The 17,259-nt window shown below is 40.9% G+C and overlaps 1 protein-coding gene across 6 annotated transcripts in view; it reads right to left on the minus strand.

Moving 5' to 3' along the window:
* Nucleotides 1-17,259, minus strand: part of KIAA0586 (KIAA0586 ortholog) — a 138,504-nt gene that overhangs the window by 103,299 nt on the left and 17,946 nt on the right. For all 6 annotated transcript variants that reach the window (XM_067463072.1, XM_067463070.1, XM_067463074.1 and 3 more), the window contains exons 8-17: nucleotides 16,990-17,146; nucleotides 15,783-15,971; nucleotides 14,783-14,903; nucleotides 13,350-13,482; nucleotides 10,985-11,026; nucleotides 10,425-10,541; nucleotides 8,397-8,617; nucleotides 5,877-5,949; nucleotides 2,647-2,796; nucleotides 2,148-2,322 (exon numbers count right to left, since the gene is read on the minus strand). In XM_067463072.1, the coding sequence (XP_067319173.1) occupies nucleotides 2,148-2,322; nucleotides 2,647-2,796; nucleotides 5,877-5,949; nucleotides 8,397-8,617; nucleotides 10,425-10,541; nucleotides 10,985-11,026; nucleotides 13,350-13,482; nucleotides 14,783-14,903; nucleotides 15,783-15,971; nucleotides 16,990-17,146 (1,378 nt within the window). The remainder of the gene's footprint in view (nucleotides 1-2,147; nucleotides 2,323-2,646; nucleotides 2,797-5,876; nucleotides 5,950-8,396; nucleotides 8,618-10,424; nucleotides 10,542-10,984; nucleotides 11,027-13,349; nucleotides 13,483-14,782; nucleotides 14,904-15,782; nucleotides 15,972-16,989; nucleotides 17,147-17,259) is intronic.

The following is a 17,259-nucleotide window of genomic DNA, read 5'->3' on the forward strand; positions in this document are numbered from 1 at the left end:
AACGCATCTCCCTCTACGTCCCGCCTCGGAGTTTAAGATCTTCTGGGGAGGCCCTGCTTTTGGCCCCACCTCTATCACAAGCGAGGTTGGTGGGGATGAGGAGCAGGGCCTTCTCGGTGGTGGCCTCTCACCTGTGGAATTCACTCCCCGGGGAAATTAGGTCATCAACATTCCTCCTCTCCTTTAGAAGGAAACTAAAAACATGGATGTGGGACCAGGCTTTTGGGTAATCTGGCAGATAGACACAGGACAATGACGACTAGAATTGATAGGATTTGACAATGTGGAATGAATTTACGGATTCTGAGCTGCAGAACGTTGAGCACTAGGCTGGTTTTATTGATAGTGATGTATAATTGATTGTTTTAACTGTTTAAAACTGTTGCCTATATATGTATTGTATTATTGTGTTGGCATCAAATTGTGCCTTTTGTAAGCTGCCCTGAGTCCCCCCTCGGGGGTTGAGAAGGCCGGGGTAGGTAGGTAAAGGTAAAGGTAGTCCCCTGACATTAAGTCCAGTCATGTCTGACTCTGGGGTGTGGTGCTCATGTCCATTTCTAAGCTGAAGAGCCAGCGTTGTCCGTAGACACCTTCAAGGTCATGTGGCCGGCATGACAGCATGGAGCGCCGTTACCTTCCCGCCAGAGCGGTACCTATTGATCTACTCACATTTGCATGTTTTCGAACTGCTAGGTTGGCAGAAGCTAGGGCTGACAGCGGAAGCTCACGCCACTCCCCGGAATCGAACCTGCCACCTTTCGATCAACAAGCTCAGCAGCTCAGTGCTTTAACCCACTGCACCACCGGGGGCTCCTGGGCGGGGTAGAAGTAGCTAAATAAATAAGAGGAAGAAGTGCTTCTGGAGTCTTAGATTTTGTTAAGGGAGTCAAGTTCTGCTGTATGGAAAACAGAGATCTGGTCCTCGGTATTGTTCTTAGGGAAATAAGTTTTGCCATTTCGGCATTTTGAAGTTATGGAAGTTATGGAACTATGCATTGACAGGTTGCAGAAAAGCAGGGCCTGGCCCAAGAGGTGCTTCTCCAAGGAGGGAGAAAAGGATATGGTAATATTTGAATGCCTGAGGAGGATAGCGTGTACATGTGTGTGAATGATGAGAGAAAATGTAATTCCCCTTTGTTTGTTTGTTAGCCATGTAATTGTAAATCCAATGTAGTTGCATAGAATCTGTATGTCTAAATGTTTTTCTTTAATCTGATACACCCTCTCACACTGGAAATTGCAATAAAAAAACCTATGCTTTAAAGCAAGCTTGTTTTCTGCTTCTTTGGAGACTAGGACGCAGAGCAATGGCTTCAAACTACAAGAGAGGAGATTCCATCTGAACATGAAGAAGAACTTCCTGACTGTGAGAGCCGTTCAGCAGTGGAACTCTCTGCCCCGGAGTGTGGTGGAGGCTCCTTCTTTGCAAGCGTTTAAACAGAGGCTGGATAGCCATCTGTCAGGGGTGATTTGAATGCAATATTCCTGCTTCTTGGCAGGGGGTTGGACTGGATGGCCCATGAGGTCTCTTCCAACTCTTTGATTCTATGCTTCAAAGTCGTTGAAAAGTCATTCATGACAAATTGGTGTCAGAAGTGGGACATTCTTTTCCAATGTGGGAAAGTTATTCATGACACCATGAGTGGGGCTTCTCAAAGGCCCTCCATTTTATGGTATGTAAAGAAAGCAGTTCTTCTGAAAGACTGAGAAAAAAAAAGTAATATTAAAGAAATTCTTCCATTACAGACACTTTATATCAGGCATGAGCAAACATAGGCCCTCCAGATGTTTTGGACTTCAACTCCCACAATTCCTAACAGCTGGTAGGCTGTTAGGAATTGTGGGAGTTGACGTCCAAAACACCTGGAGGGCCCAAGTTTGCCCATGCCTACTTTATTTAGTCAATCCTCCAGTTTCGTGACATTTAAGGACACAAATAATCATTTCCAAGAAAAGCAAACCAGCAAATGTGGAGAGATGATTGTAAACGGACAGTACTGACCACAATAATACAATCTCGACAGTTACATTTCCATACTAGAGAGATTGCTATGATGAAGAAAACAAAGGAGAAAGAGGATGCAATGTAGAAAACAGGAGCATGATCTCTGAAATACTGACTCTAAAGAGGGGAAGAGATTATTTACCTTTAACACTTTCTATCAACTTAGGTCTTGGAGGTTTTGATTTGGGAGGAGGTGAGTTGAACCTGAGATACGGAGACCGTTTGAGCGTGCTCCTGTGTCCCTGATAAATCGGCCGGCCATAGACCTGAGAAAGAAAGTCTTCATCGTGTAACTCCATCCAGGTTTTTGGAAGAACCTGCAAAATAATGTCCAATTTGAACAGGAAGTGGATTACATCACAGCCGGTACATTGCTAGTGACAGAATGTTGGAACTGGATTGCAGACAGTGGGGTTCATATAACTGCTCTTCCATAAAAGCCAAAGGACTGATGTTACGCAAATTGTTCTCTTAACCCAGTGTTTCTCAACCTGGGAGTCGGGACTCCTGGGGGGGTCGCCAAAGCTAATCAGAAAACAGTATTTTCTGTTGGTCATGGGGGTTCTGTGTGGGAAGTTTGGCCCAATTCTATTGTTTTTTATTCATGACTCTAGGAGTTTAGCAGGATTCTGCATTCTTACCTTATCTGTGAGCCTTTGAATGGGTCTTGTTTCAGGCAGAGGCCTTTTTGTCGGTACTCTTGAGGGATGAGATTTCCCCATTTCTCTGCTGACCCTTGCCATCTTGGTGGCTTGTTGCCTTTTGAGGCAGTCGGTCCTTTCCATTTCATCCTAAAGAGAACACAGAAATGCTGGACCACACCAACAACCACCATGTCAGACTACACAGAGAAGCCATTGAAATCCACAAGCATGTGGACAATTTCAACGGAAAGGAGGAAACCATGAAAATGAACAAAATCTGGCTACCAGTATTAAAAAATTCTAAAATCACAACAGCAAAACAGCAGAGAGGGGCAACAACCAGGCACAGCTTAACACCTCTCAACAAAAGATTTTCCCAGGCTCAGCCAGGCCTTCAAATGCTAATGAGGGTGGTCAGTTGAAACATTCACACCTAGCTCCAACAGAGAAGAGCTCTTTGCCCCACCCCAGCCATACCACAGATATATAAACCCATTGTCCTAATTCCAACAGACCTCACTACCTCTGAGGATGCTTGCCATAGATGCAGGCGAAACGTCAGGAGAAATGCCTCTAGAACATGGCCCTATAGCCCGAAAAAACTCACAAGAACCTAGTGATTCCAGCCATGAAAGCCTTCGACAATACATCCTAAAGACAATTTGCAAGAAGAGTTGGGGAAACAATAACTTGGATTGCACCACATGAAGGGTTTCAAGATGCCACTGACCTGCAAATCAGAAGTGACTATAATAATAATAATAATAACAACAACAACAACAACAACAACAACAACAACAACAACAACAACAATACACCAGACTATGGAAACAAGAAACCAAACCACAGATGGAGGAATGGACGAAGAAAATCATGGATATAAAGTGTATGGACAATTTGACATATATTTTGGCGATAGCACATAACAAGCAAACAAAGAAGACTGACTGGACACCCCTGAACAACTGGCTTAAAGAAATTAAAGTGCCTTTATTAATAGAGTGATGACATCTAAATATTTGGAGTAAGAATATAGCAATTCCAACAACAATAAGAACAATAAAGAATTATAATCTATACAGATCCACTACCAAAAGGAAGAAGAAAAGAAATAACAACCGGGAATGATTATATGAAGAGAGACGGAAGAACCCCCCCCCCCAAACTTCCCTCCCCCTAACCCACCTATATCCCACCCACTTTTCCGTTTTCACCACCCGCCCACTTACCCTCCATCGCTTCCCACCCCTCTACCCCCCCCCCACCCAAACCATGGGGTTTTTTTATTGTTGTTAAAGGAAAATCATTAATAAAAATTATTAAAAAAAACAAAACAAAAAAACAATAATAATAATTTATTTATTTATACCCCGCCACCATCTCCCAAAGGGACTCGGGGCAGATTACATGGGGCCAAGCCCAACAACACATCAGTAAAAACAACAAAGCAATACACAATATAAAACAATACAATTAAAGTAATTCACATATAGACAATATTACGCAAAGATTTAAAAACCTATGACTACACTATAAACAGGTAGCCAGGTAAATGATTTCATGATGCCATCTAAGTCATATCACACAAATACAGGCATATCTCAGTTAATGACTTGGATGTGTTCCTGGGCTTTAACAAAAACATTGCTATCAGAGGTAGAAATTACATGGAAAAAATATGTTCCTACACAGAGTAAAATGATTCTAAGCATCTGTTTACCTTCACCATTATATGTAAGCACACAAATACAACACGACAATCTGGGATAGAGTCCCATTCATTTATTGCATTGTTCATTTTAGACAAAAAAGGTAAATGTTTTCCCCTAACATTAAGTCCAGTCGTGTCCGACTCGGGAGGTTGGTGCTCGTCTCCATTCCTAAGACAAAGAGCCGGCACCTCCTAGGTCATGTGGCCAGCATGACTGTATGGAGCACTATTACCTTCCGGAGCAGTACTTATTGATCTACTCGCATTTGCATGTTTTCAAACTGCTAGGTTGGCAGAAGCTGGGGCTAACAGCAGGAGCTCACCCCGCTCCCCAGATTCTCACCTTTTGGTCAGCAAATTAGCAGTTCAGCGGTCTAACCCACTGTGCTCTCACGTCCTTTTAGTCTATGCATGAACAAACTTGGACTCTCCAGGTGTTTTGGAATTTAACTCCCACAATTCCTAAAATTAATGTCATTTTTATTTATCGTGTCAGGAGCAAACCAAAACAGTTGTATTGCATTAAAAAAACAGACAAACAAACAAACAAAACACAAAATTTTCAGACTTGGTATTCTATTAAATGTCCTTTGACCAGTAGCTGGCCACCTGGAATGCCTCTGGTGTTGCTACAAGCAGGTCCTCCATTGTGCATGAGGCAGGGCTCAGGTTGCATTGCAGTAGGGGGTCTGTAGTTTGCTCTTCTCCACACGCACATGTCGGGGACTCCACTTTGTAGCCCCATTTCTGAAGGTTGGCTCTGCATCTCGTGGTGCCAGAGCACTGTCTGTTCAGCGCCTTCCAAGTCACCCAGTTTTCTTTGTTCCCAGGAGGAAGTCTCTCATTTGGTATCAGCCACTGCTTGAGGTTCTGGGTTTGAGCCTGCCACTTTTGGACTCTCGCTTGCTGAGGTGTTCTCTGTAGACCTTAGAAAACTATTTCTTGATTTAAGTCGTTGGCATGCTGGCTGATACCCAAACAGAGGGTGGGCCGGAGATGTCACTGCCTTGGTCCTTTCATTATTGGCTGCTACTTCCCGGCAGATGTCAGGTGGTGAAATACCGGCTAAGCAGTGTAATTTCTCCAGTGGTGTAGGGTGCAGACACCCCGTGATAATGCGGCATGTCTCATTAAGAGCCACATCCACTGTTTTAGTGTGGTGAGATGTGTTCCACATTGGGCATGCATACTCAGCAGCAGAGTAGCATAGTGCAAGGGCAGATGTCTTCACTGTATCTGGTTGCGATCCCCGGGTTGTGCCATGAATCAGCATTATGGTTATTCATCAGCTAAAGTACTGAACAAGTATCTCCATGTACATCGGTTCCATAGAAAAGCCATAAATGTAATTCAGCACTGAAATGTCTTTCTTTTTTTGGGAAGGACCAGCCAAAGCCATATGAAATTGTTTTGTGGACGAACTAGCTGTTGTGGCTGAACTAACTGTTAGAATACACAAATACTCCTTAAAAAGCCAGGAATTCTTTTGCTCTGGTTAAAATGCTGGAAGCCATACCTGAATTTCCATGCTGATAGCCTTGATCCATTCATCTACAGTCTTTCTGATTCTTATCTCTTCCAGCACATCTCTAAAGGGGAGGAGGAAAAAGTGCATTATAGCATTGGTTCACAGGAAAAGATATGTGTCTTCAAAGATAAGGGGAGGGACCTCACGTCAAATAATGGAATTCACAATCAAAGTCAAGGGCAAGAAAAGGGAAAAAAAGAAAGGAAAAAGTTGCAATCCCTTTTAAAATGGTAATAGGAACTGACAAGACATCTTGGAAAATGTGACTTTAGAGGCGAAAGGAAGCGTTTGGGAATACTGTGGGAGAGTGTGCCTCATGGGGAGTCCTGGGGGGGGGGGGCTGGTCCCAAACAAAGTTGCCCCCCACTTTAAAATTTGGTTATTCCCCTAAGCCAGGTGTGGGCAAACTTCAGCCCTCCAGGTGGTTTTGGGCTTCCCCAAAGGAATGAAATTGAATTGGAATGGAATTGTGGGAGCTGAAGTCGAAAACACCTGGAAGGCCGAAGTTTGCCCATGCCTGCCCAAAACAAAATAGTAATTGACAGATTTTGTGGCTTGGGTTTGGGAGAAGCACCCAAATAAGGCGCAAGACATAGTTTTTACACATCACACTTGGGATTTATTATTATTTACAATGTTCATTATTGGAAAGACCTCCACTGCCAGCATGCCCTTTGTGAACACTTAATTCATAATGCTCACAATGCTCTCTGGAATAATAGATTTAGCATTTATATGACTCCTGCTGCATTTTTCTATCAGTGGAATGAACAAGGCATCTAACTAACAGTAAACATAATGTCGTGCACTGCTAGTTTGTATGAACCTATTTAAGCCACGCATTTTGCAATCGGGTAGCTTCCCCAGGTTGCAGCCATAGGGCCAGCAACCTGGCAATCATCGTTAGAGCCTTTAGACCCGCCCCTTTCCCCAGGGTTTTGGGGGCAAAGGAGGACTTTTGTTCAGTCTCACTGTTTGGAGCCTAACACCAGGACATGTGGGTTTCTCTATCCCACCTGCACAAAGGCTTCACTACTCACAGCTCTGCTGGGGAAGTAAACGGATAGTTCCACAGCTTTGCTGGGGGAATACAGCCAGCCTTTGCTGGGGCAACAGGACAGTTCCTACAGCCTTCGTGGAGTAAAACTGAAGGACACCTTTCAGCTTGGCAGATCTACAGAAACCTTGTCTGGTAAGGGACCTCTTGGGCTATCCATAAAGTAGTTCGGAGCCAAGAGTAGGGACCTCACGCCAGCAAGGTAAAGAAAGATTGCCCAAGGAGGGGTCAGAAGATTTCCCTAAGGAAGAAAGGAACAGTTTACCACCAGTTGCCTGCCCTTGATGGCAGATTGAGGAAGCTACTGGTTTTCCAAGGTTATAAAGTGTTTAATTCATTTGTTTGAAAATTTAAGCCCAAATAAAGAACTTTGTTGAACTTATTTTGAGCCTCAATAGAACTTTGTGTTGGGAAATCTAAGGGGCCCTCCAGCTGAGGCACCCCGGTGTCCCGTTGGGCATACAGAAGGCACATCCTGTAAAAAGACATTATTTCATGTCCAGCGTGCGACAGCACACATAAGCTAAGTGCAAGGTCAATTAAATTTGGAGATAAAAGTTTTAAAAGCAGGGCCGTTTATCATAGCTATCACGCATTACACTGAGCTAGGAATGGCATCTCTGTAACTGATCCTCCTACTTTCTTCTGATGCTTTTTTATCTGGTTACTCATTTATATTACACTATGTAACACGAGATATGTTCCTGGGGTGAAAATGTCATTTCTTAACTGGTTCTATAAAAACACGGAAAAGGTTTATTAAACTGCAAAAACTTTTGTTTCTGAGGGACATCCCGCTATAGTTTTTCAATGAATATCTCATCAAGTCTCCACCAATTCAACATACTTTGTGGCAGCCACAATAATGAAGTTTCTGGCGTATAACAATTACTTTTAAAGTAAGCATCACACAATGAAATAGTAAATAACACTTTCAAACCAGGAACACAATTTTTTTCAAATTTTCTTACATAGTGTTATTATCATGTGTTCTGGAAAACCAAACACAATACAGGCTCAATAGAGAGTAAAGTAGACAAATAAATATTAAGACAAGGGAAAATTTAACATGAGCATAGATGTCATTCTGGTCCTACCAACAGTTCATTTATGTCTTTATAGGACCACAAATCTAAACACAACTGAGATATTCTGGTGTCTTTTTTATTACTCTTCTTCATTTCATACTTTCTAACTCCAGACCTCTGTGTATCACATTCAATACTGCCATTTTTCAAAATTTGTATTTTATGTTTCACTTCTAGCCCCAGTATATGACCAGAAAAGCAAAGAAATGTTTTAAGGTAAATGTCAATGTCTTCACAAAGAATGCAGAAAAGAGCCTCTCTCAGGTCTCTGATATCTGCAGTGTCGGAGGCAAAGACAGACATACAGATCGGGTATCAACAAATTGCAGTACATACTTTTTTAAAAAAGTAATAGAAGCCAACCTGTCTGCTGTCAGCTCATCTATAAAGGCATGTAAGGCATTGCCATCCTTGGCACGAATAATGGCCTCCAAATTTTCTTCCAGAAGCTTCTTATTTTTCTGAACAGCTCTCAGGATTTTTTCAGCATCTCTCAAGATGGATTTTGATGCCTTGGTTGACTGAAGAATGGATGACTTGGAAAGATGCTGAAGCTCACAGAGACTTGGGACAACAGGAACTTTCTGTCAAAAGACAAGTACATATATAATTAGGTGCTAGGTGAAAAACAGAATATAAATAAAATAAGAGGAGTTTTTGGAAAATAAGGTTACAAGATTTTTTTAAATACAAAGAATGAATATATTTTAATAATATAGCATAGGCATTACATTATATGTACACATAATCACCATTCAGTTCAACACATTTTGTCGTCCGTGGAATGAGTTTTTGATGCCTGTGTCATAGAAGTTTCCCTCCGCCTTTTTCAGCCAGTTTGTCATTTCAATTTTCTCCTCCTACTTTTTGGAAAAGTGTTTCCACCAAGGTGTTCCTTCAATTTAGTGAACAGATAGTCACTGGGTGCAAGATCGGGGATGTGAGAGGGGCGGCTTACAACATCCCAACCAAATGATGTCAACAACTCTTGTGTTGCATGAGTGGTGTGCAGACACGCATTGTCAGGAAGGAGACAGACTCCCACCATCAGCATCCCATGACGTTTGTTGTTGATGGCTCTGCGTATTTTCTTCATGGTCTCACAATATATTCCGTACCCATTTTGTCACATGCTGTCTTGACATTACATCCTCTCCATAAACCAAAACAATTTCGCGATGGATCACAGTGGCTAGGTTGCAGACTACTTCAACCAGAGAAGTCAGCCATAGCAGAGCACCTGATGACCCAGCCTGGACACAGCATATTATTTGAGAACACAGAAATGCTGGACCACACCAACAACCACCATGTCAGACTACACAGAGAAGCCATTGAAATCCACAAGCATGTGGACAATTTCAACAGAAAGGAAGAGACGATGAAAATGAACAAAATCTGGCTACCAGTATTAAAAAACTCTAAAATTATAACAGCTAAACAACAGAGAGGAAAAAACCAGGCACAGATTAACACAGATTTTCCCAGGCTCAGGCAGGCCTTCAAATGCTAATGAAGGTGATCAGCTAAACATTCACACCTAACTGCAGCAGGGAAGAGCTCCTTGCCCCACCCCAGCCATTCCACAGATATATAAACCCATTGTCCTAATTCCAACAGACCTCACTACCTCTGAGGATACTTGCCATAGATGCAGGCGAAACGTCAGGAGAAATGCCTCTAGAACATGGCTCTATAGCCCGAAAAAACCCACAAGAACCTAGTGATTCCAGCCATGAAAGCCTTCGACAATACATTGATCACAGTGGCGTTCATGCCCTTAGCATTTAGGTATTAGGTATTACAGTGCGAACTTCACACTTGGAGGAAAATGCAAAACAGGTGTCGGCGGTGGCCAGGAGAACCTTCGCAAAATTAAAACATGTGCGCCAACTGCGTCCATACCTCGGGAAGTCTGACTTGACCATGGTGGTCCATGCCTTAGTTACCTCTAGACTGGATTATTGCAATGCACTCTACGTGGGGCTAGCCTTGAAGACGGCCCAGAAATCACAACTTGTCCAAACGTCGGCAGCCAGATTAATAACAGGGGCAACTTACAGGGCGTGGTCAACCTTCCTGTTTAAAGAGCTCCATTGGCTACCATTCATCTTCCGGTACCAATTCAAGGTACAGGTTCTTACCTATAAAGCCCTAAATGGTTTGGGACCCGCCTACCTTCGTGATCGTATCTCTTTCCATGACGGCAAACAACAGAAACAGAACCAATAAAAAAGCAGCCAAGAAAGGAAAAAGGAGGAAAAAGCTTAGAAGGTTGGGTGTCAAAAAGACAGCAAAAGAAAGTTCCAGGTAAAGGTTCTTGTGGAGCATGTGCCACACCATTTGGCAAGTGAGAAAGCCCTCTCCTTGCTTGGTTTGTGCCTGTTGTACCTCGGCTGGTGGAGGCATGGGAAGAAAAGCCTCTGATGATGGCACCAACGAAACAGAAGACTGAGATGGAGGCAGGCGATCCTTCACTTGGACTACTTCTCCCGGGTGTGCAGTGGTCTACAATTTAACACGAACATTAGTAAGCATGTCATAGGAAAAACGATAAAACTGCTCATTCTTAAGGCAGGAGTATCTAACTCATTTCCACTTTATGGTTGTCTTCAAAGGGCAATTGAATCAATGGATGGAGAATCTGTGGATACAGAGGGCCAACTCTACTATTGTTTTACACAGAAGTCAGTGCTCTTCAGTTTTTAAGCCTAGTCTGGATCCCCAGATGTTACTGAATGACATCTCCCATCATTTAGAAAATAACAAATCAAAATGTTCATTATTTAGAAAATAACAAATCAAAATGCATCGGTGCTCTATTTGAGTCACTTTAAAATGGATATAGGACTTTTTTTTACTGATGAAGACTCAAAGACCCTGGAATTCTGTGACAATTAGCAATAATAATAATAATAATAATAATAATAATAATTTATTTGACACTAAACCTTCATAAACTTGTTCATATCCGACTTCCATTCCTTTGCATCCTGTAAGGCAAAAAAAAAAAAATCAGGTCTTACATTGATGCCAAAGTTATAATGATATACTAGAACTACTTCTGAATATTGACCAATTCCTTGGTCCTTTTCCTTGTTTATTGAACCATCTCTTTGAAAAACTGTTCATTCCTGTGGATATCAGTGTGGAGTATATGAAAACCCATTTCCTTATTTAACATTTTATGAAGCCTAATATCACTGACTACTTGCTTACTTAGACCCCTTCTACACTGCCATATAAAATCCAGATTATCTGCTTGAACTGGATTATATGGCAGTGTAGACTCAGATATTCCAGTTCAAAGCAGATAATGCAGATTATTTGACAGTATAGAAGGGGCCTTAGAGAAGGAAGTACGTTTGACATAAAATGAGTCAAATCAATGTTATTAAAATAATTACAAAACGAACACTCTGCATTAAAGTGTGTACCAAATATTTAATGCTTCTCAATATTCAGGAAAGACTGTTTACAAAAAAGAAGAGAGTAGAGTGGGCCCTTCAGATCTGTGGAGGTTTGGTTCTAGGAAATAGAAAAAAAAAAACCATGGATGATCATGCCACATATTATTTAATGGGTTCAGCATGTCTGTGTTCATGTGATCACTATTTAATAATATGGGGCACGATGATTCACTGTCAGTGGAATTCATAGATCCAGAGGTACCACTGTGTCTTCGACATTAAGAGGGGTTTGAGGCATAGGATCCCCATGAAAACTGAAAAAATCAAAACATACTTCTCTAAACATGTCTAGGTCCTTCAGTATGATCCTATGGTCAATTTACAGTTAGAAAGATGTCTAGGGAGAAGTTTGTTTGTTTGTTTGTTTTGTTTTTGCATATAGCACTGCTTCTTATATTGTGGGTCCTGACTTTAATGGGGTCTCCTTCAGCTCAATACTGGGGTCAATAAAATTTTGGCAACAGTAAAAAAATTCTGAATGCTACCCATTTACACACATCTGTCTGCAACAACATGCTGTGTTTATAAGGGATTCTGCAGAAAATGCTTCAGCCATACTCCACAAAAGGAAAATCAGTCTGTTTAAGCAAGCCTTGCAAATACTAATTTATCACACTATATAACCACATTTTTGTTCCTGGGTTATAAATGACATTTCCTGATTGGTTCTATCATAAAAACATGGAGAAAGTTTACTGAGCTGTCAAAACTTTGTTTTTGCAGGAAGGACATCCTGCAGTACATTTTACTACAATTTTTCAATGAATATATCATAGAGCAGTGGTTCTCAACCTGGGGTCCCCAGATGTTTTTAGCCTACAACTCCCAAAAATCCCTGCCAATTTACCAGCTGTTAGGATTTCTGGGAGTTGAAGACCAAAAACATCTGGGGACCCCAGGTTGAGAAACACTGTCATAGAGTCTCAATCAGTTCAACATAGTTTCTGGCCACAAAAACAAAGTTTCTGGAGTATAAAAACTACTTTCAAAGTAAGTTACGCATAATTAAACAGGAAATAATACTTTCAAACCAGGAACTTTTTTTATCAAATTTTGCATCATAGTGTTATCAGTAAATGTTTGACTTTACACCTATTTTATATACTTAGGGCTATGTAAAAATTTCTCAGATGGAAAGGGTCTGCAAGTGGAAAAGGTTTAAGAAGTCCCGGCATACAGAGCAGTGGTGGAAATGGCAGGAAGTATAGTAATCAGCAAATAATCAAATCCACAAAAGTGGAGGGAAGATTGTATCGCAGTTCTTCCTTACACAGTCCTGTGTCGTATATATGGCTAACAGACACTGACTTGTCCAAGACTGCTGCAGTGAGAGTCACAGTCAACTTAACTGGTACATCTGGCTATTGGAAACTGTTTTTAAACTGCGTAAATCAGAGTTCATACACAGGAGCTCCTGGTGGCACAATGGGTTAAACCTTTGTGCTGGCTGGACTGCTAACCAAAAAGTCGGCGGTTCAAATCCAGGGAGTGGGGTGAGCTCCTGTCTGTCAGCTCTAGCTTCTCACGCAAGGACATGAGAGAAGCCTCCCACAGGATGGTAAAACATCCAGGTGTCCCCTGGGCAAGGTCCTTGCAGACAGCCAATTCTCTCACACCAGAAGCGACGTGCACACAAAAAATCAGAGTTCAAAGGGGTTTGCCAATTCATAACCACTACATACTATCTGCATAATTATTCTGCTTTAAGAAATGTCTCTGTCTTGGATTTTGAGGCTGCAAAATTAATACCTCTGTACATCTTGATGCCTAGATTTCGGTTTATAGAACTTTTCGACTTCTCCCACCATCCATTATTTCAGCAATTCCCAGTTATCTTTTGCCTCACCTGCAGGATGTCATGCATTTCCCTCTTCAGTTGTCCCAAATCACGGAGCACGTCATCCGCTTTCTGAACAGTTCTCTCAACCGGGTTACTTTTAAATGCACAGAAAGGCTCTGGCTCTTGGACACTGGATCTGCTAAGAAGAATATTTTAAAAACACTCACAAATGGGAGAAAGAAAACATTTTAATGTAGCTATTTAGATTAAAGGGGTGCTAAATACAGCTGAACCAGCACCACTTGCAAATAATTGTTGGAGAATCAAGATAAAATCCACCACAGTTGTGTAGCTGCTTATGGCTTGCATTGTTTAAATCAATGATTCCCAACTTGTGGTCTATGGACCACCAGTGGTACACGAGAATGAAAATATGGTACGTGGCCTCACCATTACTACACCATTGTCTCAAAACCACGCAGCAACAAGAGCAACTTGAAGAAGAGTTTGCTCCAGGCACAGTCAGCCCATTGTATGCTAATCAAGGTGGTCAGTTGAAAGATTCACACCTAGCCCGACTTACAAAAGTCCTTTGTCTCATCTGGTCATTCCACAGATATATAAACCCGTTTTTTCCCAGTTCCAGCAGACCTCACCTCTGAGGATGCTTGCCATAGATGCAGGCGAAACGTCAGGAGAAATGCCTCTAGAACATGGCCATATAGCCCGAAAAAACCCACAAGAACTGAACAAGAGCAACTGTTCTCGCAAAACCCTCTTATAGTGCCAAGGCAACAGGTATGTTGGGAGGGGAGAGGCTGACTACGCACAAAATATTACTACTACCATATCAGCTCTAGATTCTTAAATATGGTTTTCTGTGGGCAAGAAGATGGTGACTACTGGATGGCATATGTTTTTTATCAGAAACTAGAGCTGATGTGGTCTATCCAATGCAATTTTCTGAATCAGCACCCCAAAAACTGATTCGTAACCTATTTGGTACTAATGTTGGAGAGTGGTCCCTGGTCAAAGTGATCGCTGGTCAAAAAAAGGTTGGGAACCACTGGTTTAAATCTACAAATTGCAGTAGCAACATACTTTTTTGCATTAAGTTGGTAGGCTTTGTTACCCTTTTTCTGCACATTTATCAAAAAGAATTTTAAAAATCTATACACACACATACATACAAAAACATATGAATTTTTGACAACATTTACAAACATCTATACAGTAATTGTTCATAATTATACCATTCGCTCTTCCTACCCATCCCACGGTAGTGACTTCCCATCCTTTGGGTTGAAGACAATCATATACAATCATGTCCTTTCTTCCTAGTGAAATATTTTTCCATTCTTCCTTCCAACACAATAATTATTATTTTTTAAAATTCCATGCAAAAGTGCTAACCGATTAAGTTACAAAGTGTTTTTGGGACTGACTGCTAAAACTGGACTTCACATTATATATCTTGAAGCAACAAGGGCCATCCTTACCACTCTCTTTCAAAAGGCCACAGCACTGCATTGTTCTTTGCTGGATCTTTCAAAGAAGCTGTGTCCTGGCTTAATGGGATTTCTTGAGAATTCAAAATTTGTTCAAGTAATTTTCCTCCACCTAAAAGGGAAAAAGTCACACTATAATTACACAATGTGAGAGCATGTATGTGTGTTTACGCACTCACACATGTAAGCAGTAAGTTGCTAGTTTCCATTCAAGAACAGCTGCTAAATTTCAAGGCATATTTTTACAATAACTTGGTACAGGTCAAGTATCCCTTCTCCAAAATAGTTATGGCCAGAAATGTTTTGGATTTTGGATATGTTTAAAAAATGCGAAGTATTTGCATGTATGTGCATAATAATAATATAAATAAATAAACTATAATAAATATAATATAAATTGATTGTTTAATTGATATGTCATCAGCCCACCTCGGTTGGGATTGAACGTTTACTTTATACTTTTTAATGTATTTATATTTGAATTGTTCAATTGGTATGTCATGTTTATTACTGTATGTTTAAATTGATATGCTAATTGTTTAAAGTGATACATCATGTTTATTATTATACATGTAGTGCGTCTCACCCTATGGGGTGAGAAAGGCAGGGTATAAATGTAGTATAATAATAATAATATTATAATAATAAATATTTATTATTTAGCTGTATACATTATATATATGCACAATAAAATATTATAAATAATAATAATAATAATAAATATTATAAATAAAAATATTGTAAATAATAATAATTAATAAATAAACGTTTTATCTTGGAAATGGGACCCACATCTAAACAAAGTATTAATTTACGTTTTATATTTACTTTATACATATAGATTGAAGGCATTTTTATACAATATTTTAGGAATTGTGGGTGTTGAAGACCAAAGCACCTGGAGGGCTGAGGTTTGTCCTTACCTGCTTCAATTGGTACATCCATGTAAACGAAGAGGCCCTGGATAACTGTGAACCTTTTTGTCTCTTACCTACAGCTGTTCCATAAGCTGGCTGGAGCACATTTTCTTTTTCCCCAACAAGGGGCTCCCTCTTGGACATTTTCTGGGAGATTTTCGCATCTCTCGAGACGGGCACTGGAGCGTAGCGCCGCGGGGCTGGCGTGTTCAGGGGGGACTTCTGCCTATGAACAGCGTGGCTTCCAAAATGCCTAGAACAGGCTAGAAAGAAAGATGAATTACAAATTTGCTGATGAAAAGAATGCATATTAAAATATAGTCAGAAAAAAGGTTAACATAAATGAGAACCATTCTAGCAGGAGTGGGCAAACCAGATGTTAGGAATTGTGGGAGTTGAAGTCCAAAACACCTGTAGGGCCAAAGTTTGCAAACACCTACTTTAAAGAAATGTCATTTAGATGGAAATATTCAATTTTACAAGAAAGCTGAAACACGTGATCTGGAAGTAAGTGCCAAAATTCTAGCACAGGCATAACATACCATCTGTTTCACAACTACTTAACCCAGACAGGATGTGCTGTCGGATTATTGGTGAAAGACTTATGGAGATCTGCCAAAATTTGGACATATTCTGAAATGATATTTTTCATTTTGGATATCTTCCAAAAATCAAGAAAGCACAGCAAGTAAAGGACGAAGGAAGGGAAGAGAATTAATCTATGTTCTCTTTTTCTATTACGTTAACAACAACAGGCCATTACACCTTAAAATGTAAGTTGTGATAGTGAAACAGTGATGCAAATGAAGGTCTTGGGGTTCTTTGTACTAAGTTTGTTCTTGGTCTATAATTTGTGGGGGTCTCAGTTGTCTGTGGAACTCAGAAGTGAATCAGTTGAAGGTACTGCAAATCCCATCATCCATTGTTCATACTGTTTTGTGCTCAGTCACTATGCTTTGACTATGTTCAATTTATAACAATGAAAAAACATCCTGCATATCAGATATTTCCATTATGCTTCATAAGAGTAGCAAAATTACCGTTATAAAGTAGCAACGGAAATATGGTTGGGGGTCACCACAACATGAGGAACTTTATTTAGGGGTCACAGCATTGAAAAGGTTGAGAACCACTGCTGTAGAGACTCTAAAGACTGTAGTATCCATTGGAGATCCTGGAACCAAGGCAATACTGTAGAGGCTACTGTACATAGCATTACTCTCTTGCTTTTACATAAAAAGGACACAATTATAAACAATACAACCACTGAACACCTCCCACCTTGCGTATGCACAGCACGAGCAGCAAGTAAGTCCTGAGGAGGTGAGGTTTGGCTGGCAAGCGACCTTCCTGCAGTTGGTTTTGTGGCTTCTTTGGAAGCCGCTGTGCTGCCAGCTTGGAGGCCACCCGGGTTCAGTGCAGAACTAATTAAGTGGGACTAGGAGGAAAAGACAACACAGGAATCACTTGCTGAAATCCTCTTCACATAGAAGCAGTGCCAGCTGCAGGCATACATGTGACATATGATTCTGTCCCAATTCAAGAATCCGT

This window comes from Anolis sagrei, chromosome 1 (assembly GCF_037176765.1).
Source record: "Anolis sagrei isolate rAnoSag1 chromosome 1, rAnoSag1.mat, whole genome shotgun sequence".
NCBI lineage: Eukaryota > Metazoa > Chordata > Lepidosauria > Squamata > Dactyloidae > Anolis > Anolis sagrei.